This window comes from Mauremys mutica, chromosome 5 (assembly GCF_020497125.1).
Source record: "Mauremys mutica isolate MM-2020 ecotype Southern chromosome 5, ASM2049712v1, whole genome shotgun sequence".
NCBI lineage: Eukaryota > Metazoa > Chordata > Testudines > Geoemydidae > Mauremys > Mauremys mutica.
This window is the reverse complement of record NC_059076.1, coordinates 125,229,349-125,256,648: the sequence shown is the minus strand read 5'-3', so window position 1 is coordinate 125,256,648 and position 27,300 is coordinate 125,229,349. Positions and strand designations below refer to the sequence as shown.

At 42.8% G+C, this 27,300-nt stretch overlaps 1 protein-coding gene across 3 annotated transcripts in view; it reads right to left on the bottom strand.

The window, feature by feature from the left end:
- Positions 1-1,285: 1,285 nt before the first annotated feature.
- Positions 1,286-27,300, bottom strand: part of NELFA (negative elongation factor complex member A) — a 40,949-nt gene continuing 14,934 nt past the window's right edge. For all 3 annotated transcript variants that reach the window (XM_045018836.1, XM_045018838.1, XM_045018839.1), the window contains 7 exons: positions 16,880-17,010; positions 15,666-15,735; positions 11,690-11,778; positions 10,864-10,975; positions 7,169-7,422; positions 5,556-5,655; positions 1,286-3,650 (listed from right to left, as the gene is read on the bottom strand). In XM_045018836.1, the coding sequence (XP_044874771.1) occupies positions 3,466-3,650; positions 5,556-5,655; positions 7,169-7,422; positions 10,864-10,975; positions 11,690-11,778; positions 15,666-15,735; positions 16,880-17,010 (941 nt within the window). In that variant the 3' untranslated portion in view covers positions 1,286-3,465. The remainder of the gene's footprint in view (positions 3,651-5,555; positions 5,656-7,168; positions 7,423-10,863; positions 10,976-11,689; positions 11,779-15,665; positions 15,736-16,879; positions 17,011-27,300) is intronic.

Genomic DNA, 27,300 nt, shown 5'->3' with positions numbered 1-27,300 from the left:
CTCCTTTTTGCTCCCAGTGTAAAATTCCTTGGGGCATTCTTGTTTGCTGAAGCTGCCCCACAATGAACATGTGAAGTTCTGGCTCACAGACTAGGGCCTAGAATGTTGGGCTACAGTAAAGAGAAACAACAAAACGGATTTTAAGAACGTTAGCCCTGAACAATGTGTGCACCTCCCATGCCTAGTTAGTGGGGGCTTCAGCACATCATTCTAGAGTTAACTTGGGTTTTGTTTAGCTTTGCAATGCACCGCTGAGCCTCATGTACAAAATCCACCTAGCATCTAAATGACTAAAAAGTTAAGACAAAAAATATCAAGCTCAAGGAGTCAGATTTGCTTTGTAAAATAAAGATTAAGTAATATACAGGAATTCAAGTGCTTGCTTTGCTGTTTCCTGAGCTGTCTGGTACTAGCTGTACTCTTCTCAAAGCGCTGGTTCAGTGTTTCCAAGCTATGATGCAGGGCTCTCCATGTAGTTTAGTTTCTCAGCAGTGTAATGATTCTAAAAACATTTAAATGGCTACTTTTTTCATTTTTTGTTTTTTAAAGAAGGACAAAAGATACAGAGCTAGCTGAAATAAATTTACAGTCCTTAGGGCTAGATCCAGCCAAGAGAAAGAAGCTTTTGTATTTAAAAATAAGACTGCTAATTATTATAGCAATGTTAAATTGTCTCAATTCTACTGAGAATGAATTTTAAAATATTTTGTTACTATTTAAAAACTAATTGGTTTAGTGCATATGACTAGTCTTAGCTGAATAGGCCTGGAGAGTGAAGTCTGTCCATCTATACAGTAAGTACAGAGCAGGTAGCAGCAGTGTAAGTTTCCCCCATCCTGCTTCATTCTAATGCTTCAACTGAGTTCTGGAGGGACTACTTAGGGAGAGGGGGCATCTCCTTGCCCACGCAGTCCTCGTCCTTGCTGCCGATCGCTGAATTTTGGGGATGTGAATGTCTGTCCACTGGACTGAGAACCCCCAACTCATCTCATGTAAACTGAAGACCCACCAAATGACAGCTTCCGATCACTACCAAACGGGGCTAAGTTTTGAACCAATAACTTGGGGATGTGAGTGCACATCCCCTGAAGTGTCCAGTCCTCTAAACATTGATTCTTATAAAACAAAACCAACCCCTCATCTAATTTCTGATTAGATTTCTAATTAGCAGAAGACAAAATGTATTAAAGCAGTAGCAATTAAGACAGAAGTGTCACACTGGTTTAGTTTATAGAAAACTAGTTATCACATGGACTATTTTAAAACCTGAAAGCAAACGAGATTGAAAAGGAATGCAATTTATTCCTTACACATTTTTAAAAAGACATACTTTTCATACTCTGACTTTAGCCCTTCATTTGTAATGGTATTAAGTCAAAGAAGTTATAACCATTGTGAATGCATCTTACAGTGAATTCATTCTAAAAACTAAAACCCTCCACTCATCTTAACTTGTTCCTGTTGCTTGTTTGGCTGATTTGTATCAGTTGGAAAATAGTCTACCTTGCTGCAGAAATAGAGTAATTAAGTAGAGGGCACTTTCCAGAGTGACAGTTATGCTGAGGAATCCCATTCTCTCACTGATATATGCGCACAACTCTTTAGTGATAATGGAAGTTCCAACAGTACAACTCAACCACTAAGTGTTAGAATAGTTAATTTAGGATATTCTGGACCTTAATTTTGTTGGAGCAAGTATACATACTTTTGATCAAATCACAATACAAATGTTGTAAATATGTTTCCTCATTAATGCTCACCCTGTTCAAATAGGCACAAAGCTGGATAATCTGAAAATAAAAATGCCCAATGTAAAAAGCTAAATGACAGTATCTATAGGCCATGTTCGCACACGGATGTATCACTTAGGGGATATTTGCTTTTATCTTAGAAAAAGATCTTGTGTTGGCCTAAGTCATAGATTAACATTCCTTTTTAAGGCCAACTTTGAGTCATCACAAGGCCCCACATCAGTCTCTCACAATGTTATGTGACTTATCCTTGTACTTCTCCCTCCCCAGCATCACCTTTCCAGGCAAGTGCAATCCCACGCATGAGATTGGCTGAAAGAAATTTAAACATGGACGTTTAACGCAAGTCTCCATTAAGGGCCAAATTCTGAAGTCACTACTTACGCCTGGTCTACACACAAGCTGTACCGCTTTAACTGTACCAGTTCAGTTAAAGTGGTACAATCCTCCTAGTTTGGTACAATTCTATTGGCATGTGTGCATGTATGGTATAGCTATTCCTGTATGGGAAAGGGAATAAACTATACAAGCATAAGACCCCTTTATGCTGGTATAACTGCGTTCATGCTAGAGGTTGTACTGGTATAACTAGATCAGTTTTCAAGAATGTCACATCCAGCAGTTGTACCAGTACAAAAACTGTGTAGTCCAGGCCTTGGTCATCAAATGCCCAGTGACTGCTTAGTCAAACTTGCACTGAAGGAGGAAAACAAAAAACAACCCCCCCCCCAGGAATTTGCCATAAAGGCAGTCTCGCTAACCCTCCACATTCACAGATATGACAGTAACTCACTTTGTGGCTGGAAGAGCCACTCTTAAGACTGCAGTAACACTCAACTGCTCTTGAGAGGCATGTAAGCACAAAACAAGCTTCGTTCCCTCCAAGAGAAAGGTATGTTGCCCAGGGGGCCTCCTGTACAAGAGCCAGAGATTAATCTCCACGGTGCGCCTCACCTGGTAGCAAAGAGCTATGATCCCTAAGCAGCCCATAAGCAAGGTGAGAATTTTTTGGCAATCTTAAGTTTGACACTAAAGGAAATTATAAATTTTGCTGCATAAAAGGTTAAGATATTCAGTTCCCCTCCATCTCAATTGATTACAGATTAACTTGTGCTGGGCATTAATATTCGCAATACAGTAAGATTAACAAAACTTCTCAAACCACCCTATGATCCTGGAAAAGACAAGCTAAACACACAGTGGGTGCCATTAGACATCTACCACTCGCAATGGTTAGATTTACTGCAATCAAATTGCAGGAATAACTGCAAATACCTGTGGTGGTGCAAGTGTCCATATGTGGATGGAACCCATGTAGTCAGAGTAAATATTTCTGCAATAAAATCTGTGCCCTTGCTTAGTGGTAAACTGTGATTCTGTAATTGTCCTTTCCTCAGTGCTTGGAACTGAAATGCTCTCAAAGTGAAAAGCAAATTTTCAGCTGTGATGTCAATTTCTGGCACCCTGAATCACAGAACAAATGTTAACTTTTCCGCCACCTTTCTATTAAAAAAAAAAAAAAAAGTCTGTCAAGTTTGACAGAATCTTCATACTGCAGTCACCTGAGCCCAGTTAGTTTGGATAGCCACAACTTGTCTTCTGGAAGGGAATAAGAAACCTACACGTGAATGCCATTTTGTACAACTGACGCACTCTACAGGAGCTGGCTGATTCTAGTCTTGGTTTGGTCCGCAGTTTGTTGTTACTGAATCTCTTAGGAAACATTAGTTATAGGTTTGTACTTCTTGAGTCTGGTCCACTGGCCTGTAGCATAGTTCATTTCAAAGACTGTGTCAACTAACATGGTGGTGCTCCCAGTGCCATCGGCCTTTGGTAAAACTTCTGTATGCTCACTAAGTTTAATCTGAATGATGTCGCCTTGCTCTTGGCAAGGATTCTCTGTGGAGACAAGAATAAAAAATAAATAGTCAAACTGAAAGTTAAGACATTTCAACACAGCCAGTTAGCAAAATTAAAGGGTAAGGAAAAGCTTTGGATCTGCCAGGGCCAGAGGGAGGACGAAACCAAAAACCTGACGAGCTTCAGTATCACTAGCACCTGGAATGAAGCAGGAAGCCACATGCTTTCACAGATCATGGTTTGAGTTCATGAAGTATATAACAAAGGGAACTGGGGACCAAACTAAGGACTTAGCAAGGTAACTGGTTGGGGGGAACAATGTTTGCAAAACTTTCAGTGTGTCACTCTTATTTCTGCAGGTAATGATTTGAGATCTTAATGAAGAGATCTTTGGGAGCTTAATGTCAGTTCAGCTTTAAGCTTTAGAAAACTAATTAAATTATTATAATGCTAACACAGTTTGCTGCAAGTCTTAACAGATTTCATTTGTTTTGGAAGACGGGATGAACATTGCTTCAGTGAAAACCTCTCTCAAACCAACACTGCAGTACCACCACTAGGAAGAATATTACATGGTACATTTATGCCATGAACTGTAGATAATACAGATAGAAGCTAAGAAATATAGTCATGTTGTTTGCAGCCACTTAACCAACTCCATTGTAAAGGTCAGGTATCACTACAGAATATACATCTCCAAATAGTTTGCATCCTATTATAGATATGTAATAACTCCAGCATTGCAAAAATTGTCCATGAAGCTCAGTTTGGAGGTGCTCTGCACATGAATGCTATTTTGTACAACTGACGCACTCTACATGAGTTGGCTGATTCTAAACTTGATTTGGTCTGCAGGTGTTACTGAATCTCTTAAGAAACATTAGTGATAGGTTTGTACTTCCCGAGTTTGGTAAACGAGGAGCCTCTTGTTCCTGGAATCCCAGGAGCAGTCTAGGGCCAAGAGCACCTTTCCTCCCCTGTGCCTGGCAAGGTGCACAAGACTCTCTTTCAAATCCAGGCCCCACCACAGTATTTCATACCTTTGTCATCTTGAGAGAGGATTACTGTAATGCATTCTGCATGGGCTACGCTTCAGAGTGCTCACACTATGGTGATGAGAGCTTTGTGTACTAAGACAGAAGTTACAGCTGGTGCAGGAGGTGAAGTTAACTCATGGACAACTGCATCAGTTCTCAAGAACTGCATTGGCACTGAATTCTCCTGGGTACACTCCAAGGTGTTAACTTTTGGTTTATACCTTAGGACCAAGCCTGCTCTCCCTGAGATTTATCATAGCATTTGAGGTCACCTGATGTGCTTGAATCAATATTTGCCACATTTAAAACATTAATGAATTGGTGAAGAGACTCTGTACTCTTGAGCTCCCTCCTCATCCTGGTCTGACAGCACCCGCACTCACTGACCTTCCGAGCACAGCACAAGGCCTATTCACAAGTATTTTCACTTGATGAGAGTGTGGACTAGGTTAGTCTGTAGGGGTGGGTGCCCCCCCGAGGTCCACCACATGCTTGTGTACGAGCAATAGTATTACAGTTATTTATTTACTGAAGTATGTGCATGTCCTGAAGGGCACATTTTATAACTACAAAAATACAGTTTGTCAGAGCAGTTAGATGTCAGCACCCCTCCAACCAACACTCACAAGACTTTAGACTTCAGCTGGTATGTTGACACAGCCATGCCATACAAGCTTTCCAACGCATTGTTGTAGGGGCAACTGAATAGTTCAGCTGTTGCAAGAAAGTGCAGTGAGGCCACTCCATACTTTAGAACAGACTTTTTCCCTGCTCCTCCCAATTTTTACATTTAAAGCCATAAAATAAGATCCTGCCCAGATTATCACTAAAGCAGCACATCTTTACATTTTAGTGGTGCTTCACAGCATCTACTGGTCCTCAAAATAACACTAGTTGTAATACATACCTCTGGATCCTGCCATGAACCCAAGGATAAGAGCCTTTTCTGGCCTGGTAACTTTGTTTGCAGTCTTGAACATTTCCTGTGCGGCATACATTTGCTCCCTCTGCAACATATTAAAGCAAGTGTGTATTTCAGTGGAGAAAGTGCTACTGAAGAACACAGTAAGATAAGACACAGGCTACATGGTGATCTTTATTCTTACAGAAAATAAGTCCACTCATTCCTTTTCATAACAGGCACATAGTGGCACACAGTGTTGAGGTTGCAAAAGAGTTCACATTATAAGCCCCATTTTCACACAATTTTAAGGCAGTCACTTTTTGAGACAGAGCAAAGACCTCTCAGGAACACCTCCGCTCCACTTTTCCTTAAGGACTACACCAGCACATTTCAAACTTCAGCTGCTTCTGCTGTAAAAGTTTTTTAAGGGGAAAAAACCCATGTGGTGAAGAATTTCTTTTTACGGATGGGGAAGAGTACACTTTACTGACTTGCGTGTGTGGAGAGGTGGCAAGGGAACAAAGTGTTAAAATTTTATGTAAATGAAAAAAAAAAATCACTGAGGACGTTCAGGAGCATCTGCTTCTTCCATCCCTTTTGTGATGTTACAGATTCTTCCTACCCAGACTTGCAGGCCATCGGGCTGCTGCTGGGACAGTTTTCATTAAAGAGTTTGTTTTTTGAGACAGAGAGAGAGAGAGAGAGATAATATAGCAAAATCATTGAAAAGAAAGACGGGGGGAAAAAAAAAAGTCTCACAACCCTTTCTTAAGGCCATGATTCTTCCAACCCTTATGCACATGCTTAACTTAACACTGAAGACCTAAAGCTCATGCTTGAGGGCTTCAGCCAGTCACCTGCAGGGTTCAGGAAGGAATTCCAGCTCCCCACCCCCAATATATTCTGTTTTGTTTGATCTCCTACCTCCGAAGCATCAGAGATGGCCACAGCTGGAGCTGGGACACTGGATGGGGGCAGGCCTGTGCTCTGAGGTGGTACTGAACATTTTCCCTCTCACATGCTTAGCTGGCCGGTTCTTGCTCTAACTGATTGCCATGTGTGGGGTCAAGAAGGAATTTCCCCCCAGGTTAGAGAGTGTCTCTCCCTGTCTGGCCTTCCTCTGCAGCATGAAATGTCACTTGCCCGGATTATCTGGGTTTCTCTCACTTAAACCATTTCCCTTCCATTGCAGGGGCCTTGGGTAGTGATGCACCTCAGTCCCTCCCATTCTGCCTGTGGCACATAATAGTCTAATCCCCTTGTAGACTGTAATACTTTGGTCTAAGTTTAGTTGTTGGGTTTAGCGTGCAGCTGCTGGATGGTGTTGGTGGTCTGTGACATACAGGATGTCAGACTAGGGATCTGATGGTGCCTTCCAGCCTTAGAACTCTATGACCTGGGACTACTCATGTACTTAACTTCAGGCATGTGCATTAGTTTACAGGATCGTGACCTTAATCAGCAACAGAAAAGAGATGTAGTCCAGCAATTTGAGTGTCTGACATTTCCTGCATTTTACAATATCTGACCATTCAAAGCTTTCACTTTAGGACAATCAATTGCTATCTTCTTCCACTGTACAGTCACTGCTAATCTACAGATACACTACTACTTACCGTGAGAGAAAGGCTTTTCTTGGGTGGTGGCTGCTGCGGAGTTTGGGGGGCTACTTGTGGAGGTTGTGCGGCAGGGGAAATGGCGGGAGGTGTAGTAGGTGTTAGAGGTGAAGTAGGTGTGGCTGCAGCTGGATTTGAGTTACTGTTATACATGGGTGTTCGTTGTTTGAACTGAGCAGGAAGAGGAGTAGTGTTTGGAGCTGTAGGCTCTTCAGGTTGCCTGTTCGTCTGTATGGCCTCTCGCACCGATCCAGCTGCATGAACAAACATAATTTAAAAAAACCACACCCGCAATTGGATAAGGGTCTCGGATACTACAGTGCCCTTTAAAAGTACCTAGATACAGACAGACACGGAGTTCCAGAGAGCCACGTTTTAGTGATGTGATTAAATGAGCCATTTATTTTATTTATAGATTACATTTGAAAAACTACATTCTCTCTCCCTTTCCACTGCATTCCCTTTAGCAATAATGGGAGATAGTTCGGGGACTTCCAACTGGCAAATCTGCGTTGTACTATATTTAGCAGTGAAATTTGTATTTAATGGAGTCTGCTTTATAAATTTTTGAGTTTCTACTCCATAACTATAAGTATAGCACAATTATTGTAGGAAGACCTATTATGCAGGAGCTGAAATTAGAGAAACGTTTCATTATCCAAACTAAAAATTAGAAGCAACTTCCCAAAGGAAGTCAGAATTAATTCCTAGTCTCAGCCAGTCAGTGAATATTGAGAAGACAGATTGAAAAACAGGCTAAGCAACAAGAATTATAGAATTAAAATCCAGTCCCTGGATCACTTGTTGTTTAGAGGACCACTGAAAAGGAAAGGGTTACTGGAGAGGCTTGTTCCCTTCTCTCCCAAAGCGGATAAGCAACTAGTACAATTAAACCCCAAAACCACACACAGTAACTATTTCAAATCCAGTTTGAACTCAAAACATTTTAGAGGAAAATCCCAGACAATGACATCAGTCACAGATTCTACAATTTATCAAGTTATAATCCTGTCATTTGAAGACTCCCACACAGTTTTACAAACTGTACCTATCTATGAATTACTTAGCTTACCATGACATGCAGCTTACTCTTGGCTTAAACAAAGAAGCTGGGTAAAATTTTCAAAAGCCCCTAAGTCCCACTGATTCCTAAGTTACTTAGGGGCTATTGAAAATGCTTCTACTATTTAACAAAGCTTAGCATCATTATAAACAATTTAGGGCAGGAAGTGACGAATATGACCTTATTCAACTGAAACTAGATCGGGGGGAGGAGGGGCATGGAGCGCAAAAGGAGGAGAAAAAAATTGGCAGAATGTAAGTGCATGAGTTGGGATTTCAGCAAGACAGCACATTAACAGCTTTTCTCTTGGAGGTTGTTAGTAGCCAGAGTGATCCAAGATGCACAGTTTGACCTTGTTTTTCATATAATACAACAAACTATAAAGCAATTAGCTCCCGAATATGTGAAGTATGGCACTGACCAATTTAAAAATTATTTCCTGGCACAACGACGAAACAAAATATTTAAAGAAAGAGGTTCTTAACCTTGACCGAAAAAAACAGAGAGGGCATTCAAAGCCATAAGGGGTATATGAAATAAAGAGATACGGTCACCACAAATTAAGAGGGAAAAGGACAAAAAGACAGACAAATAATATTATAAATCTAAGGTTTTCAAGAACTTTTAGATCAACTGAAGCATAGGTAAAGGTGGAAGGGGTTAATCAAATGGTGAATGGGGTAAACCCCTTGTAAATTTGAGGGCCACTATAAAAATAGGTTGCCTATTTATTTCATGGACAGTTGGTATGAAGAAATAGAAAATGTATGCATAATTGAGACTGTATATTTGAATAAGCCCCCAGAATTCAATGTTCATATGGTTCTCTACTTTTCACTTTAAGACATTTAATCTGGTATAATTTGTGTTTGACACTGTTTAGTGTGGCCCAATCTGTAAATTGTGTATCCAGTTTTAGGAGCCAATTTTTCCACCCACAATGAATTACAGGATTAACTATGAACTGCATAAACAAAGCGGTTGATAAGAATTGCTAGGGGGCACATAATTTGGGGCCCTGTAATTCTAGTGTGGATTATATTTTATTCATTTACTTACTAAAGCTAATGGACATGGGCCCTGGAAAACACAACCTTTGGCAAGCTTTCATGTTTATTCTATAAAAGTAGGAGGGAGGTTTGTATTAATTACAGAGTGTGAGAGGTAATCTTTTCTGCCAATGAAAGCACAATACTGGGAGTTAGGATATCTTAGTTCTATCCCTGGCTCTGGCATTAACTCATGTGACCTCAGGCAAGTCACTTAACCTCTGTATCTCATTTTCTCCATCTGTAAAACAGAAAATACTTATCTGACAAGGACGTTGATTGTCTAAGACACTTAAAGATTCTTGGAAGAGAGAGATCTATGCAAGGTCAAATGACAGTAAACCAAAATATTTGGTCTTCATTATATGTACTTTAATTAAACAAGACAATGTTAAACTCCCTGGCTACAAAATACAGATATCACACACGATCCAAAAGGAATAGTTAAAAAGGAAAAATAAAATGCAACTAGCAAGGCTCAGAGCTTCACATGATGCTTTTTCTGCAGTTAGATACAATGCTAACAGAGAAAACAACACTAGCAGCTGACACTGCTGATGCTTCAGACCATGTACTTTCCAGAGCTGCCAAGCTGCAGCCAGAGAGAGATTTATACAGGGCTTCTGAGAGATTTGGAACTTTGTTTCTGAGCCAAGCTTGTATAAATTCTACATACGCCCGTCTGCAGTGACTACTGTGCCAAAAGTTCCTGAATTGAAAAGTAAACATTGCTACGGTAGGAACCTTTACACGGGCACCAGGGTAAAGCAAGTTGCATATAATTGAAATGTCAGTTCTTTGTTGACTGTGAATTTATCCCAAAGTGCTTTGTTAACGAATCACTATTATTTAGGTGTATTAGATATCTTACAGACCTGTATGATGACACGCACAACGGAGCAGGGACTTGTGGGAGGGAGGGGGAGTGTTAAATCTTTTGATCCCAGAGCTAATTCTGCACTTATTTTAACCCTTCCCTATTTTCTATTATTGAATGTAACTTGATTTTTGAAAAATTTAAGCGCTCAACTGTACCTAATAGACCTTCATAAAAACGCAAAGGAAAAAGGTGGGAGGGTGGACAGAAAGATAGGTTGTGGTTGAACACCATGTGTTAAGCAGTAAGCCTTTAATAATTTATACAATTATTGTTTAGCACTTAAGAAAGTACCTCTCTCTCCTTCACACACCCAGGCCACAAGGCAATCTTTCGACTAATGTACATTCCTAATGGCTTACAATCAGATTGCCTATAAAAAGACCAAGCAAACGAACCATTTAAGGGGATAAAGAGTACCTTAGCCTTAGTCAGATCTATAATTAAAAGTGATTTCATAGCTACTTTTAAAGTAAGAATTTTCTTTTAAAAATAATGTAAATGATAGGTCTTTTGTTACTAAAAACTACAATCCTTCTCCTGCAACCCTTACACAAATAGTCCTATTGAAGTCAGTGAGATTATTTACACCAGGGAGGGTTGAAGGATTGTGACCTGCATTTGTAATTACAAATGAATGGCTGCGAAAATGTATATGAGAACCAATGTATTAATAAAGTGCCATTAGCAAAAATGATTATTTTACCTGGCTGCACTTCGGAGCTTGGGATATAGGAGGAAGATGGAACCACGCTGGGTGTTGCAGGCAGATAGCTTGTAGAAGGTAGTGCAGACTCATTGTTCAGAGGGCCAAGTTTCTGTAAAACAGTAAATGGTTTTGCAACCATATACAACATGACTGCATGGAAATTCTGACCTTTTACATATAATGTCAACTTTGTCATTTCTCTGTTTCTCCATTACCGCTTTCTTTTTGGCACTTGCTTAAGAATTTATCTACATGGGAGATTTTTCCAATTATACAAATGATAGTAACTCCTCCAGAATAAGAGTGCCTTATCTTAAATGGCTTCCAACGCAATATCAACTAAACTGGAAAAAGGCACTCTTATTTTGGTATAAAAGAGTGTCCACACAGGGACTTATACTGGTGTAACAAGTGCAGTCTGAATTCACAGCCTACCTTTTACTGGTATAACTTCCCTGTGCAGATAAGTCGTAGAACACCAGAAACTCCCTGAGATGTTGTCAGTCATTCCAAGTCTATACAGACTTAGCAGCTTGCAAGGATAACCTTTTGGCTTCCACAAACACCTCGCATCCCCTTCTAACCCTCAGAAGAGAAGATCGACCCTAAAAGCTCTCAGTAGTTTTCCCAGAACACATTTAAGTGTTCATTCTGCATTGTATATTGTTAGCAAAATACATCAAGAATAGAACAATATTTTGTGCAATCATTACAAAATTATTATTCTCTTAGAGGTAAGCTTTAAAGGTGATACAGAACTACCCTTTTGAATAAAATATCCCAGCATTATGTAGCACAATTTCACTGCAATTTAAAGTCTTACCTGGGTAGACACAAGGCCAGCAGCATAATCTGGAGTTGCATTTTCCACTACTGTTTCCTCTTTGGCTTGTTTTTCCACCACTTCTGTATCTATTGGATAAAAAAGATGGAGTTAGTTTAAGTTAACTTTCCTAATTCCTGAACTAGATTTTTTTTAAAAAGAGTGATCCACGTAAAAGATTAAAAGAAAATTGATAAAAATTACTTTAAAAAAAACCAAAACAAAAAACACGTGTTACAATGCTGGTTTAAAAAAAACAAAAACGTTTTTCATATAAAATACCCAAGTGGCTTCATAATCAAGCTGATGCTTAAATTAACCACAATTTATATTTCACCAAGATACTGAATCTGAGCAATCAGACAGAACAGGCCAGCTTCAGAGAAATCAAGCACAGCTATCCATCACAACACTTATTACAATTGTGATTTCATTCATAAAAATGTATTTAACTTGTTTTGTATCTTACAAAAATGAACTGAGATGTGTTTTCATTTAGCAAACTGCAAAATGAAGAAAGTGTTCCAGGAAAACCATGCCACCTAATTTGTTTTCCTGGGTGTGTTTAAGTAGCCCAGTCTTTTCAGTCAGGATTATTAAATAATGCTTAACATGTTTTTTTCATTCTTTTAAGATCTTCAAGATTTATGTTGAATGACCCTTTATACCATTTAGATAATGATTCAAAATTAAACCTTTAAAAATTTCACTTAGTTATGTAATAACTATAGAATACACAAAATATTTCAGAACTTTTTTTTAACTGCAACACAAAAGGAAAAGCTAATGTCACATTCATCTTTGTTGGGATGTTTATGTTCACAAGGGCACAGATAGTTCAACCCTCTCAACATATTTCCAGGACACATGGCATTTTAATTAGTAGAATTCAGAAACAAACATGGCTACCTTTAATTCTTCAAGTGCTTGCCCATGTCCATTCCAAAGTAGGTGTGTGCTCACCCCGAGCACCGCCACTGGAAAGTTTTTCCCTCAGTGGTATCTGTCAGGTCAGCTTTGGTGCCCCTTGGAGTTGTGTGCTCGTAACGCCGCTATAAAGTGTTCTACCGATCCTTCTTACCACCTGTGACAGTTGCTGGAACTTCAGCTCGTTCTTACATTTTCCTACAAGTACCCCTCTCAGTGGGCTTTGTTCTTCCATTGTACATAATTATTTGTAATGGTTAAGTTTCAGTTTAGATTACTGTACCCTGCTTAGCAGGGTTACCCACACCCCTAGCACCGGGGCATGCCTTGGTCTCCAGGGTTTAAGCCTTGTTTAAGCCCATTTGGCCTGTCAGCAGCCCTTTGGGTGTTCACAAAGTGCATGGCAGCCTTCCTGAGGAGACTGGGTTCAGGTCTACCCTTATCTCAACAGCTGGTTGATCAGAGGTCGGAGCAAGGCCCAGATGGAGACATGTATAACACAGCCAACTTTCTAGGACTTAGGTCTGTTAATAAATATACAGAAGTCTATTTTCTCTCCAGTTCAAAAGACAGAATTCATCAGGGCGATTCTCAATTTGGTCCAAGCCAGAGCCTTCCTCCTGGAAACCCGGTTCCAAACAATAGGGGTGCTCATTGAAAGCTTCAGAAACCATCCCATTACCATGGCATGAGACTACTTAAAGCTCCTGGGCCATATGGGAGGGAGGGATAGCTCAGTGGTTTGAGCATTGGCCTGCTAAACCCAGGGTTGTGAGTTCAATCCTTGAGGAGGCCACTTAGGGATCTGGGGCAAAAATTGGTCCTGCTAGTGAAGGCAGGGGGCTGGACTCAATGACCTTTCAAGGTCCCTTCCAGTTCTAGGAGATTGGAATATCTCCAATTATTACCTTTAAAATATGGCATCATGAACCTATGTGGTGAAGCATGCAAGACTACAGTTCAGACCCTTTCAGGCATGGTATACCTGGATATGGTCATCAGTGATCGCCTCCTTTCTTTGGTGGTTAGACCAAATCAAGTCCCATTCTCGAGACCCCAACCATCAATGTCTGTCGTCACAGACATGTCAGCAACGGGCTGGGACCCTCAGGACTCAAGGACTCTGGTCTTTGGAAGAGCTCTTGCTACACATCAACATCAGGAGCTCAGGGCAGTTTGCCTAGCCTGTCAGGCCTTCCAACCCCATCTGAAGGGCAAGTGCATGTTGGGTCTTACAGACAACACGATAGCGATGTTTTATATAAAAGAAGCAGTGTGGAGTGTGCTTCTCTCTTGTGGGAATTCTGCCTAGCTCACTCGATCTACCTCAAAGCCTCCTATCTTCCAGGGCACGGGACGAGCCAGTGGATCACCTCAGCAGATCCTTGTCCAACCACCACAAGTGGTCTCTCTGTCCAGATGTCATGAAAGGCATCTTTCAGAAGTGGGGGACTCTCCAGTTAGATCTGCTCACAACAAAGCATAACAAGAAATGTCTTCAGTTCTGCTCCTTCCTGGGTCACTCAGACACTTTTCTCCTCCCTTGGATGGATCATCACGCATTTCCTCCCATCCCTCTCATTCACAAGGTCTTGCTGAAGGTCAGAAGGGACAAGACGCATCTAATAGCCCTGGCATGGCTATATCAGCACTGGTTCACCACCCTACTACACCTCTTGGTGGAAACGCCAATCTGCCTGCATCCATTTCCGGACCTGATCTTCCAGGACCACAGCCACCAACATCATATGAACATAGAGTCCAGACTGTGAGATGAAGGGAAGTTCTGTGGCTGAACCCCACAGAGCTAGCATGCTCTGAGCTGGTTTGAGGTGCTTTAGAAGAGCAGAAAACTGTCCATTAGAGCCACTTATCTGCCGAAGTGGAAAAGATTCTTGAACTGGTCTATGCAGAAGTGTGTTTCACATGCACAACCACCACCACTTTTCATTTTAGATTACTTACTCCATTTGAAATAACAAGGTCCAACCGTGTCATCTATTAGGGTCCATCTAGCTGCGATCTCGGCTCTTCACCCATGGGTGAATGGTCATTCTGTTTTCTCAAACTCTAATTGTAGTCATTTTCTTAAGGGCCTGGAGAGGTTATAACCCCAGATATGGCAGCCACGCCCTCCCTGGGACCTCAACATGGTGTTAGCAAGGCTAACAGGACCTCCATTTGAACCGCTGGCAATGTGATCTCTGCTCTACCTATCCTGGAAGGTGGCCTTCCTGGTGGCCATTATTTCTGCCAGAAGGTGTTGGAGATCTGAATCTTTACTTTGGAACCACCTTATACAGTCTTCAAGGACATGGTTCAATTGCAGCCACATCCGGCCTTCCTTCTAAAGGTGGTCTCACAATTTCATAGTAACCAGGATATCTTCCTACTGGTCTTCTATCTGAAGCCGCATGCCAACAGGGAGGAATAGGGACTCCACTCGAGACGTCAAAGACGTGCACTTGCCTACACAGAAAGGGTAGCCATTGCAGACAGAACAAAAGGCCTTCTAGTCTTGGCCCAGAGACTTTTATCATCACGTATCCACATATGCTACGACCTGGCAAAAGGTCCCTGCTTCTCCTGCCTTGACGGCGCATTCTACAAGGGCTCAAGCATCTTCAGTGGTGTCTGTAGCTCCAGTTCCTAACCAGGACATCTGTAGAGTGGCAATGTGGTCATCAGTTCACTATTTTGCATCCCATTACGCCATCACCCAACAGGCTAGAGATGATGTAGGTTTCAGCCAAGCGGTATTAACAATCAGCATGCCAATAAACTCCATCCTCCACCTGCGCCATGGCTTGGGAGTCATCTTCTTTGGAATGGACATGAACAACACATCTCAAAGAACAGTTATGGAAGGTTAGTAGCCATTTTTTCCAAAGGGAGGAACCTTCTCTCAAGTTTAAATCCATCTGATTTGATAATTTTAAATTAAAAATTGGATTTAAGAAAATGAAATTGATAGAATATATCTGGATCTTGTTCTCAAGGTAGTTTCAGTTATTAACATTTATACACCTTACAGACATGTTGTACCAACCTAAAGTCTTTCTTCTTCTCTTTGCTTCACGACCAGCACCAACCATATCCAACTCTGAGATATCTAGTAGCTACCCAAAAAAAAAATTAATTATTGAACTGAAATGCCTTACAAAAAGGTATTTCATAGAATATCAGAAATGCAGGGCTAGAAGGGACCTTGAGAGGTCATCAAGTCTAGTCCCTTTTGCCAAGGACCAAGTATACCTAAACCATTTCTAAAAGGGTGTTTGCCTAACCTGTTCTTAAAAACCTTCAATTCCACAGCCTCCTTCTGAAGAGTATTCCAGAGCTAAACTATCCTTACAGTTAGAATGTTCTTCCTAATATCTAATCTAAATCTCTTTTGCTGCAGATTAAGACCATTACTACTTGTCCTACTTTCAGCAGACATGGAGATCAATCAATCACTGTCTTCTTTAAAGCAGCCTTTAACATATTTGAAAACTGATCAGATCCCCTCTCCCTCCTCCTGTCTTTTCTCAAGACTAAACTTGCCCAGTTTTTTAAACCTTTCATCATCAATCGGGCTTTCTAAACCTTTTATCATTTTTGTTGTGAACTCTCTCCAATTTAGCCACATCTCCCCTAAAATGCGCCTCCCCAGAAGTGGACACGATACTGCAGCTGAGATCTCACCAGTGTTGAGCACAGCAAGACAATTACCTCCTATGTCTAGTATATAACATTCCTGTTAATACACCCCAGAATATTAGCCTTTTTTGCAACTGCATCACTTTGTCAGTTTATATTCAATATGCGATCCACTACACCTCTACCCCAATATATTGCTGTCCTCGGGAGCCAAAATATCTCACCGCATTATAGGTGAAACCGCGTTATATCAAACTTGCTTTGATCCGCCAGAGTGCGCAGTTCCGCCCTCCCCGGAGCGCTGCTTTACTACGTTATATCTGAATTTGTGTTTATCAGGTCGCGTTATATCAGGGTAGAGGTGTACAACCACCAGATAGATCCCTTTTTCAGCAGTACTGCAACCTACCCAGTTATTCCATATTTTGTAATTGTGCATTTGGTTTTTCATTTTTAAAAAAGAGTAGTATATGATTTGTAGTATTTGCTGAAATACTTTGGAAACTAACAAAAAAATATTAACTGCTCTATAACCAAAGTCAGCAAACTATCGTTCACTTTTGATTAGAGGTTGGGGACTAACGGGAAAATGCAACAGTATTTTAAAAGGCTACTACCTACCTTCACTCCTCTTTCTTTGCGCAGAGGTGTTCTTGATGGAGGTATAGGGGTTCTGTTTCCAGCAGGGCTAAATACACTAGGTGCTGTGGGACTCCTGAATGGAGCTTGTTTTGGTATTCCTTTGAGCGGGGCTTGGGAGAAAAAAAATCAGCAACGTCAGTTGTAAAGAATGATGAGATCTGGACTCCTAGAGAGACTTCTCATTTCTTGTACTGTAGCTTTAAAAGCTTCTTGGATGGAATGGACTATAGATATACATCAGATGCACCTCAGAGGTTTATTTTAGCCTGCAAAAATGTTAATAAAAGGAGTTCACTGGGTCAGAATTTGTGACCCAAGGATTTAAGGATGAGCCACTATTATTACACAGTTAAGTGCAAACAGATATCTTTTCATGCACAAGAATTTAAATAAAGCAATCTATTAAAAGAGACGTATTGCTACCGAACTACATCAAACTCTGCTTACTGCTAAAGGCTGAATTTAATCAAGGTGAATTATAGGCGCAGCTGGTAGCACCTCCTATAGTTAAGGCTGCCTAACGTTTTCCATGATATGATGAGTTTTCAGTTGCTTATAACTTTACCATACTTTAACCTTTTGAGATGAAATTGACCATGTTATTTGTGCATCTCTGACTGAAATACACTGGAGATTGCAGGAGCCAGAGGATGGAGAGAGTCAGAGGGGTGCAGCAGCTGGTGATGAGGGTGGATAGGAGCAGAGGGTGATGGTGGGATTGCATAAGAGAAGAGGTATGGAGGGAATGTGGAGGATAAAAGAAACATGGAGTGACTACCCATTCCCTGAATGAGACTGAGACCCTGTGGAAAAATAATAGTATGTAATCATGTAATTAAAGTCTAAATCATAATGCAAGGGTTCCAAATGAAGCTTTAACACAAGCAGCTTTAATTTGGACATTTCCTAACTTTTGAGTCCTTGACTTTGCAACCTTAATATGCTTTAAGATGTGTTTTGGATGCATACATAAAGAAAGCAGTAAAGCACTTAACTTCTTAATAGCTTATGAAAATTAACCTAAGCTATGGGAAGGAGCAACATATTGCTTATCAACTTCCCTCAAACAAGCAGTTAGAAGCCACCTTGATGTCTCCAACCTTCCCCTTTCTTAGAAAGAGGACAAAAGTAATTGGTGTTCTACTTGACTTTCCTGCTTTCAATCAGGTTTTTGGCCTGGATTTAACAGAGTGTATCCATTCATTTTGTTGGCTGATTATCTTCTCCTATGGATGGAGGGAACTCAGGTTTCCATGTAGAGATTTTATTTTAATTGTCCAGCGACTTTTGATGCTATTGACCATAAGTTTTTGAGACTCTTCTGCAGATCCTGATGGGGGTAGATAAGATTGCATTTTGATGCTTCTCTTCTTTCCTCTCAGAGATCCAAGCAGGATTCTGAGAAGCTGTTCAGATGTTCTGAAGGTTCTCATGTGTTATGCGGAAATCTGTTCTATCACCTTCCTTTTTCTTGTGAGGGCACTTGGGCAGACAATAACATGTCTCTACATCTCTTTGTCACCATACACTGATAATGCAGCCTCACTGCCTGGTTGAGAAAAGGCAGATAAGAGCACAGATAACTGTAGTTCCAGAAAACATCTACTGTAGGTAGAAGAGGAAATAGAGATAGAAAAACTGCATTGCCTGAAACTGCTTCCGGCTGCATAGATGTTCCTCAAGGTGTGAGAGAGTGCAGTTATTGAAAGTAACTATGTAAAAAACAACCAGCTGTATTAGCAGTGATGATAATCCGTCAGCCAGAGTAACCCTCTGCGAAGGAGTCTACACCATCACTCACTTCCTAAAAAACGCCACAGCCTAACCTGCACTTCTGGAAGTTGCATATAGGCAGGAGTGGCTGCAGGAGCAGGTGCATGTCTGCACTCCAACAGCAGGTCTGGCTACCATGCTCCTACTCTGGATGCATCCTCAATGTGACCCAATGTGAAGCGCACCTCTCTACCTTGGTCCCCTACACATACTGGTAGATTTCACTCGTCTGGTTTTATACAAGGCAGTCCTCTTTTGGGCTAGTTTGTCCCCCATCCAGTACTGGGACAAAACTGGACATGGTTTTGTTTAGTGCTGGATGGGGGATGCCATTTTGAAGAGTGCGCCACTCCATCCCTGCCAGCGTGATCTTGCATGCATTGTGAATGCAGGGTCATACAGGCAGGGGTGGGGTCATGCAGTTCCCAGACGTGCTGGAATGCCCAGTATTCTGGGAATCTGTGGATGGCCACATTAAGTGTGTGACACCAGCACTTAACATGTGACAAATGCCCAAAATGTTTACTAAACTTTCCACCTCAGCAGTTGTGCGGTGTGACCCGGGACACCTTGGTGCCAACTGGCAGAAGGCAAAGGGGCGCATAAGTGATACAGGGATTCACTGGGTCTGATCTCTTCATATTAGTTTGCCAAGGGTGCGAAGTAATCCTAGTGATCATAATCACTGTGAAATGTATACATAGATAATATTCAAGGAGTCGTGTGTGTATATATATATATTGAAAATTATGTTCCTAAGGTCTGTGAATTGGAGCTGGTAACCAGAAGGTGATAGACGTTTCTTTCAGGCAAGAGATGTGTGTCTGTTTGGCTATATGTAAATTGAGTATTGTGTGGTTCACAATAGATACCCATTTACAGTCTGAGCTGAACAGTAATGAAGGGATTGTAAAATCTTTGAGAGGAATTTACAGGAAGAAATAACCCAGCAGAAGGGAATCCAGTTTACAAGTGAAGACAATAGATTTTTGGACTATAACTATAGAAAGAGGAACTCACTCTGCATCCTTCATGTAAAAAGTAAGCTGACAGCTTTCAGAGTAGCAGCCGTGTTAGTCTGTATCCGCAAAAAGAACAGGAGTATTTGTGGCACCTTAAAGACTAACAAATTTATTTTAGCATGAGCTTTCGTGAGCTGCAGCTCACTTCTTTGGATGCATAGAATGGAACACAGACAGGGGATATTTATACATACAGAGAACATGAAAAGGTGGAAGGTCAATTGATTAGGCAGAGTCTAATCAATTGAGATGAGCTATCATCAGCAGGAGGAAAAAAACTATTGAACTATTTTTTCAATTGAATCTATTTCCCTATGTTAAGTTTTCCTCACACCTTCTATGGGCCATCTTAATTATCACTTCAATAGTTTTTTTTCCTCCTGCTACGATAGCTCATCTCAATTGATTAGACTCTGCCTGTTGGTATGCATACTTCCACCTTTTCATGTTCTCTGTATGTATAAATATCCCCTGTCTGTGTGTTCCATTCTATGCATCCGAAGAAGTGAGCTGCAGCTCACGAAAGCTCATGCTAAAATAAATTTGTTAGTTTTTAAGGTGCCACAAATACTCCTTTCTTTAAGCTGACAGAGTGTGCGCTTTATGAAAAAAGGATCACAGCCAGGCTTCATTGAAAAATGCTGGGAAGACTTTGGGGTGAACTAAACTTAGACACTCCTTGGCCAATAAAGTAAGTCTAAGTTCTAGAATGCATATTATGAACTTGGTTATATGTAACCCTTTGCTTCCAATATTTCTACTTGCTATCACTTGGATCTGTTCTCTAACTGCTGGGTGTTAAGCAGAGCTGTGATCTAAGGTATAACTGGTAAGCTGAGATGTACTGTTCTTTTGGGAGCAGAGGCTCTGGGAATTCTGTGAGCATCCGGAGATCAGAGGTTGGGCACTCTAGGGAGACACGTGGTGAACTCGGGGGTTGGACTGTGCCTATTGTTAACCTGTAAAGACAGCAGTGCCTGCGGAGCCTGGAAGTCAGTGATTGTATTTCCAGAGGCTGGTGAAGCTGGGAAGCTGACCCACAGTAAGCACAGATGAGGGCAGGTGGTACAGGTGTGTCTCACCATAGGTACCCTCAAGAAGTGTCATATATGGATTAAATGTAACATGTATCTTTGTGAAAATCTTAAGTGACCTACAACACATTCCTGCTGGCATCCTTTCCCGGGATCACAGGCACATGTGAGCTTACTGAAGCTTTTCAATCTGCCAGAGGAAGCTGGGGGCTGGGTGAAAAAGAGGCCAGAATCAGGAAGTCAGACAGAGGAGGGCACATGCATGGGGGCTCTTGCAGATGAGACTAGCTCCTGCACACAAGGCAAGATCAATAGTAACTGACAGTGATGACATTTGTTATGTATGACCAAAGTATTAAACTGTTTAATACACTGTTTGAAGGCCATGTCTGATGGCACAAGGATTCAGAATACACCAACATCATTTTGTCCTCCACCACTTGTAAGATATAACCTATTTTAAAATGCCCTGAACCACCACCTCTACAAAAAAAAAAAAAAATGTGTAAGCAATGTTAACCCTGACTTTGTTTCCTACAGTGGCTACCCCACATACTAAGCTTTTAGAGTCTGCCTCTGCCCAAATGGCCTAATCCTCTAGCTCAAAACAATAGCTTTAAAATCCAGAGGTCCAGGGCTTATTTTGCATTAGAAAAGCCTGACGAGTGGGATACAAAGAGAAACACTGTAAGCATGGATTACACCCTGGCCAGGGAAGCTTGTCCCAAATTTCTGAGGTTGACAGGAGTTTCAATCCCCACATGTATCCAGGGGATTAAACCTGAGACTTCAGGATCTAAAAGTATGAGCCTCTAGTGCTTGAGCTAAAGAGACAGCTTTATTAGCTCCAAGTCCAGGGTAGACAAACCACTATCTGTAGTCTGTCCTCTAGCGGGGGACAAAGACACACTTCATTAGGGTCGGAACTCCTGTAGTGTGGTAGTAAGCCGTATGTCTGATAAATTAGATCATCCTAAACCCCTTGTCATTGTTCTGACATAACTCCAACACTACCATTATAACTTGTGTCTTCAGCAAATTGTGACCACGTAGCTCCTGTGCTACCAATATACCTTATCTTATACCAGTGTCAACATTGATCAGTACCACTGTATCAATGTCAACATTCAAGCAGTAACATTTTAAAGCTTAAATAGTTATTTATTTTAAAGAAATGCAACTTAACAAATATTATTCTAATCTACTCATAGCAAAGAATCAGACCAATTTTCATACTTCAGATTGCTGTAGGAAGGCCCCGAAGGAAAAGCTTCAGGCACTAACATTGTTTAGTTGCACAGCAGTTTCAAAAGCTGGCCTAAGTGGCCTTAACTTTTTTTCCACTACAAACTGATACAGAAAATTGAAGCAGTTCAGAAATTACAACAAACACTTGGAACTGATTCTCTCAGAGCACTGACATTTTATAAAAAGAACAGCAGTACTTGTGGCACCTTAGAGACTAACACATTTATTTGAGCATAAGCTTTCGTGGGCTACAGCCCACGAATCACCTTAAGTTTAAATAGGGACTGGGAATGGCTGAGCCATTACAAACATTGAATCTATCTCCTCACTATATGTTCCATTCCATGCAGCCGAAGAAGTGGGCTGTAGCCCACGAAAGCTTATGCTCAAATAAATGTGTTAGTCTAAGGTGCCACAAGTACTCCTGTTCTTTTTGCAGATACAGACTAACATGGCTGCTACTCTGAAACCTGACATTTTATAGACTCTTTTCATCCCATTAAAATGGAAATCTTGAGTGCAATTTTAACTGTAGCGGTGCTACTGCTACCCTAAAATATTGAAGGTACTGATGTTGAGTCTGAACTCTTTATGAACTGAAACTTAACTCAGACTACATGTCTCTGTCTGAAACTTTTAATCAAAAGTTTTGACCTGCGAACTACTCATGACCCTTCCCCTCCCAATAAGTAGCCATCTCTCCTTTTGTCTTCTCCAATTTGCATTTTAACCTGTTTTATCCTGTAGAATCTTAATTGATTATGAATGACCATTATGATCTGTTAATCACTTTGTTTACTTCTGTGTATAAACATTGATGCTCACCCCTAATAAACTGGCCACACTTACTCCAAAGCTTGGCTCTTAAGCTAAGGATGGTGTGAGCCCGTTGATCAACGAATTGTTGTCTGGTCTCTGACAGATCTCTGAGCCCTATACCAACTCCGCACTAACTCGGGTGCTGGAGAGGTGAGTAGGACTTGCTTTTTACCTAACAATTTGGGGGCTCGTCCGGGATTCCTTCTGGTGCGGTGCCTCTGTCCAGTGGTCAGACCACTCATATACGAATTGGCAGGCGCCACGGGAGATTTCTCCCAGCCAATTCAATATTGAGGGGTCGTGTACTGGACAGCAGGATAAACGCCAGTTGGAGGGCTCCTGTCAGACACCATGGGTCAAGGGACTAGCGTGCCTCTTGAGAGTCCGCTGGGGATTGTAAATAAGTTATGGAATGAAGGGAAACTCCCAGTACAGACAGGAATGTCTAGGAGGAAGTTGTACACACTGTGTGTAAGGAATTGGACTGGGTATACCGCGGTATTGGCCGACCCGAGGATGAGGTGGCCTTCGTATGGCTCTTTCGAACAGGCTGCCTTAAGAGGAGTAAGGAGCCAGATCGAAAAAGACCATCCGGGACAGTTATGTTACTGGTTTTGTTGGGACACAGCAGCAGAGCTGTGGAAATCTTTAAAGATTATGGCAGTCAGGTATTCTTCCGAGAGTGAACCCCCTCCATGTTATTTCGATGAAGGGTGTAAACCACGGCGTGTTTTAACTCGTCAGTTGGTCCCCACTGCACCTGCCCCTATTCCTCCGCAAGGGGACTCTCTCCAGAGTGCAGAGGGGAATCTGCAGGACTCCAGATTGGAATCTCTGCAGAGGGATAAGGAGGAAATGGAGGGGCACACCTCGGGAGGAGTTTTGCATGGGAGAAAGGGAAAGTAGTAAAAAGAAAGAGAAAAGGAAGAATATAAGTTGATGGCTTTAGCTTTTTGCGGTGGTATTCGAGGCAGAAGCCATGGCCGTGGCAGGGGATTTCAGGGTGCTCGGGGAAGAGGGTCCTGGCAACCCCAGCCACCAGGAAATTGTTTTCAGTGCGGACAACCCGGTCACTTTAAACTTGAATGCCCCTGGGGACGGCCAGAGGGTCCGGTCGCATCCGCAGATACTTACACCAGGGACGAATACACTCCTGCACCACCAGCCCAGCCCGTTCCTCAGGCCTGGATCAACTACGGGCAACAGCAACAGCTGCAGCGAACTCAGCCTTCTCAATGACGGTACCCCGGGGGCGAAGGCAAACAATGTGATGGTCTTATTTCCTTAATGTCTTTAGCCGGCTCTTTCCTCACTTTCTCCCCTCCCAGCAAAGAGCCTCATCTAACCCTTTCAGTCCAGGGACTGCCTGTCTGTTTCCTCATTGATACTGGAGCTACTTTCTCTCTTTTAAATCATGCCCCCTCTCCCTGGCTATCCTCTGAGGTTAAAACTGCAACTGGGGTGGAAGGCAATCCACAGTCTCTGGGACTCACTTTGCCTCTAAATGTTATTTATGCTGATAAATGTTTTTCTCACCGTTTTCTTTTTTCCCCAGCTTGTCCGATCCCTTTGATGGGCCGGGATTTACTCTGTAAGCTTGAGGCTACTTTAACCTGCACTCCTGAAGGGGTAGGACTATTAATGACAGTGTTAGGAGATTCGGCCCCAGCTCAGGGTAATTGGGAAACACCCCCCTCTCTCTCCCCTGACCTCACTGACTTGCCTTCAACCCTCTGGGGAATTTCTGACACTGACGTTGGCCTGCTCCTTTCAGCAGAGCCAGTAAGGATTCAAGTGAAGCCCTCCTTAGCCCCCCCGTCAGTCCCCCAATACCCCCTGTCGCTGGAAGGCCGGGAAGGCATCCGCCCCATTGTCGAGGGATTCATTGCACAAAAGCTAGTCCGCCCTCAGCGCACTCCCTGTAATACCCCTATACTGCCTGTCAAAAAGCCTCCTAAAAAGGACGGAGACCCTATTCGTTGGCGCTTTGTACAGGATCTACGGGTTATTAATCAGTATGTGGTCCCTCTTCATGCAGTAGTTCCTGATCCAGCTACTATCATCAGCCAAATCCCCTGGGATGCTGAGTGGTTCACTGTTATTGACTTAAAATCAGCCTTTTTCAGCATTCCTGTGCACCCAGACTCTCAATATCTCTTTGGTTTCACCTGGGAGGGACAAAGTTATGTCTGGCAACGACTTCCTCAAGGCTACAGAGACAGCCCCACAATTTTCAGCCAATGCCTACGCCACGACTTGGAAGGCTTCACCAGTCCGCAGGGATCCACGTTAGTCCTATACGTAGATGACATCCTACTAGGTAACCGCAAAGAAGCCGCCCTCCGCATCGATGGTAAGGCACTTTTATTATACCTACACACCAGAGGCCACAAGGTAGACCCTAACAAGATTCAGTGGGTCTCACAGAAGGTCCGATATCTGGGCTTCCTGTTAACCCCAGAGGGGAGACAAATGGACCCAGCCCGCATAAAGACTATCCAGAACTGCCCTCTGCCAAACACCAAGAAACAACTTCGAGGTTTCTTAGGATTAATTGGCTTCTGTCGACCTTGGTTGCCGTCCTGCGGGGAGTTGAGCAAACCACTCCACCGACTCACTGCTAACCTTGCTCCTGACCCTTTGCAGTGGTCCCCAGACACGATCCAAGCCTTTCCGTTACTCAAGGACAGTGTGGCCTCCTCCATGTCTCTCCGCCCCCCCCAATTACAGCAAACCCTTTCACCTTTTTGTCCACGAGAAGGGTGGAATTGCTAGTGGCGTCCTTACCCAGCTGAGCGGGCCCCACCATTTCCCGCTTGCTTTTTACTCCCAGCAGATCGACCCTGTCGCTCAGGGAACCCCATCCTGCACCCGGACTCTGGCAGCAGCTGCCCTGCTGATCACAAAGGCAAAGAGCCTGACCCTGGGTCATTTTACCACGGTCTGGACCTCTCATGCCTTGTCAGCCCTTCTGCGTAAGGGCACGACCCAAGTCTTTTCGGCCCATCGTCAGCAGCAGCTAGAGGCCGAACTCCTAGAAGACACTAACCTAATTTTTGAAAGGTGTGGGCCCCTTAATCCAGCTACCTTGCTTCCTGATCTGCCAGTCCTCCAGGATCAGCACGACTGTGTGGAAGTAGTTCATAGCATCTACAGATAAGGAACAACCTGTTTGACGTGCCACTGGACAACCCTGATTGCATCCTCTTCTCGGACGGAAGCTCCTTCTATGTTGATGGCAAGCGTTTCACCGGTTATGCAGTCACCTCTGAATGGGACATTCAAGAGGCCGCCTCACTGCCAGGCAACTGGGGAGCCCAAGCCGCCGAACTCTACGCCCTGGCCCGAGCTTGCCAGTTGGCCGCTGGTAAGACCGTTACCATTTTTACTGATAGCAAGTATGCTTTTGGAGTTGTGCATTGTCACATCCACCTCTGGAAGTTTCGAGGTTTCCAGACAGCTGCCGGTAAACCCATTCAGCACCTCCCCCTCATCCACAAGCTTTTGGATGCCCTCCAAGAACCCTCGGTCCTGGCTGTAGTTCATTGCCGGGCCCATACTAAAGATGATAGCCCCGTCACCCGTGGGAATGCCCTGGCTGACGCCTCCGCCAAGGCGGCTGCCGTCTTACCCTTAGCCATGCCCACGTTGGCTATTGTGACCTCCTCCTTTACTCCACCGCACCCCGTACCGGTACCCGCTGCTGAACTACAGTCGTGGGAGAGCCTCGGAGCCACTCTGGTCAAAGGGACCTGGCTTATGCCGGATGGCCGAGCCTGCCTCCCTCGCTCCACATACCCCGTGGCAGTTCGCTGGCACCATGATAAGGGGGGTCACTACGGCACGCACGCCCTTGTGGATACCATCGCTCGCTTTTGGTATGCTCCAGGCATTCAACCCTACTGCCTGTCAATAGTGAAAGCATGCAGCACATGTCAGCGAAATGGACCTGCTCCGCCTCTTAACAAAATTAAGGGTGGAAGACCGCCACCTGCTGTTCCATTTCAACATCTTCAAATTGACTTTGCAGATATGCCAAAGGCTTTTGGGAAAAAGCACCTCCTTGTTTTGGTTTGCCCTCTGACTTCATGGGTCGAAGCTTTTCCTACTGCTAATTGTACTGCTGCCACAGTGGCGAAGATCCTCCTTAGAGACATTGTACCCCGTTTTGGCATCCCTCTCATACTTGATTCAGATCGCGGACCCCACTTTACTGGTAATGTCCTTGGCCATTTAGAACAAGGACTGGGCATTTCACACTCCTTTCATACACCCTACCACCCCCAGTCTAGCGGGAAAGTTGAGCGTATGAATAGGGAGCTTAAGCTTACATTGGCTAAATACTGTCAGGAAACAGGGTTAAAGTGGCCTCAGGTACTTCCCTTGGTCCTGTTTCACCTTCGCACTCGCCAACCCGTGTATTGGGATTATCCCCCTTTGAACTGCTCTATGGACACCCCCCTTTCAAAGGCGGGGCGCTACCACGTGCTGATGTTTCACTATT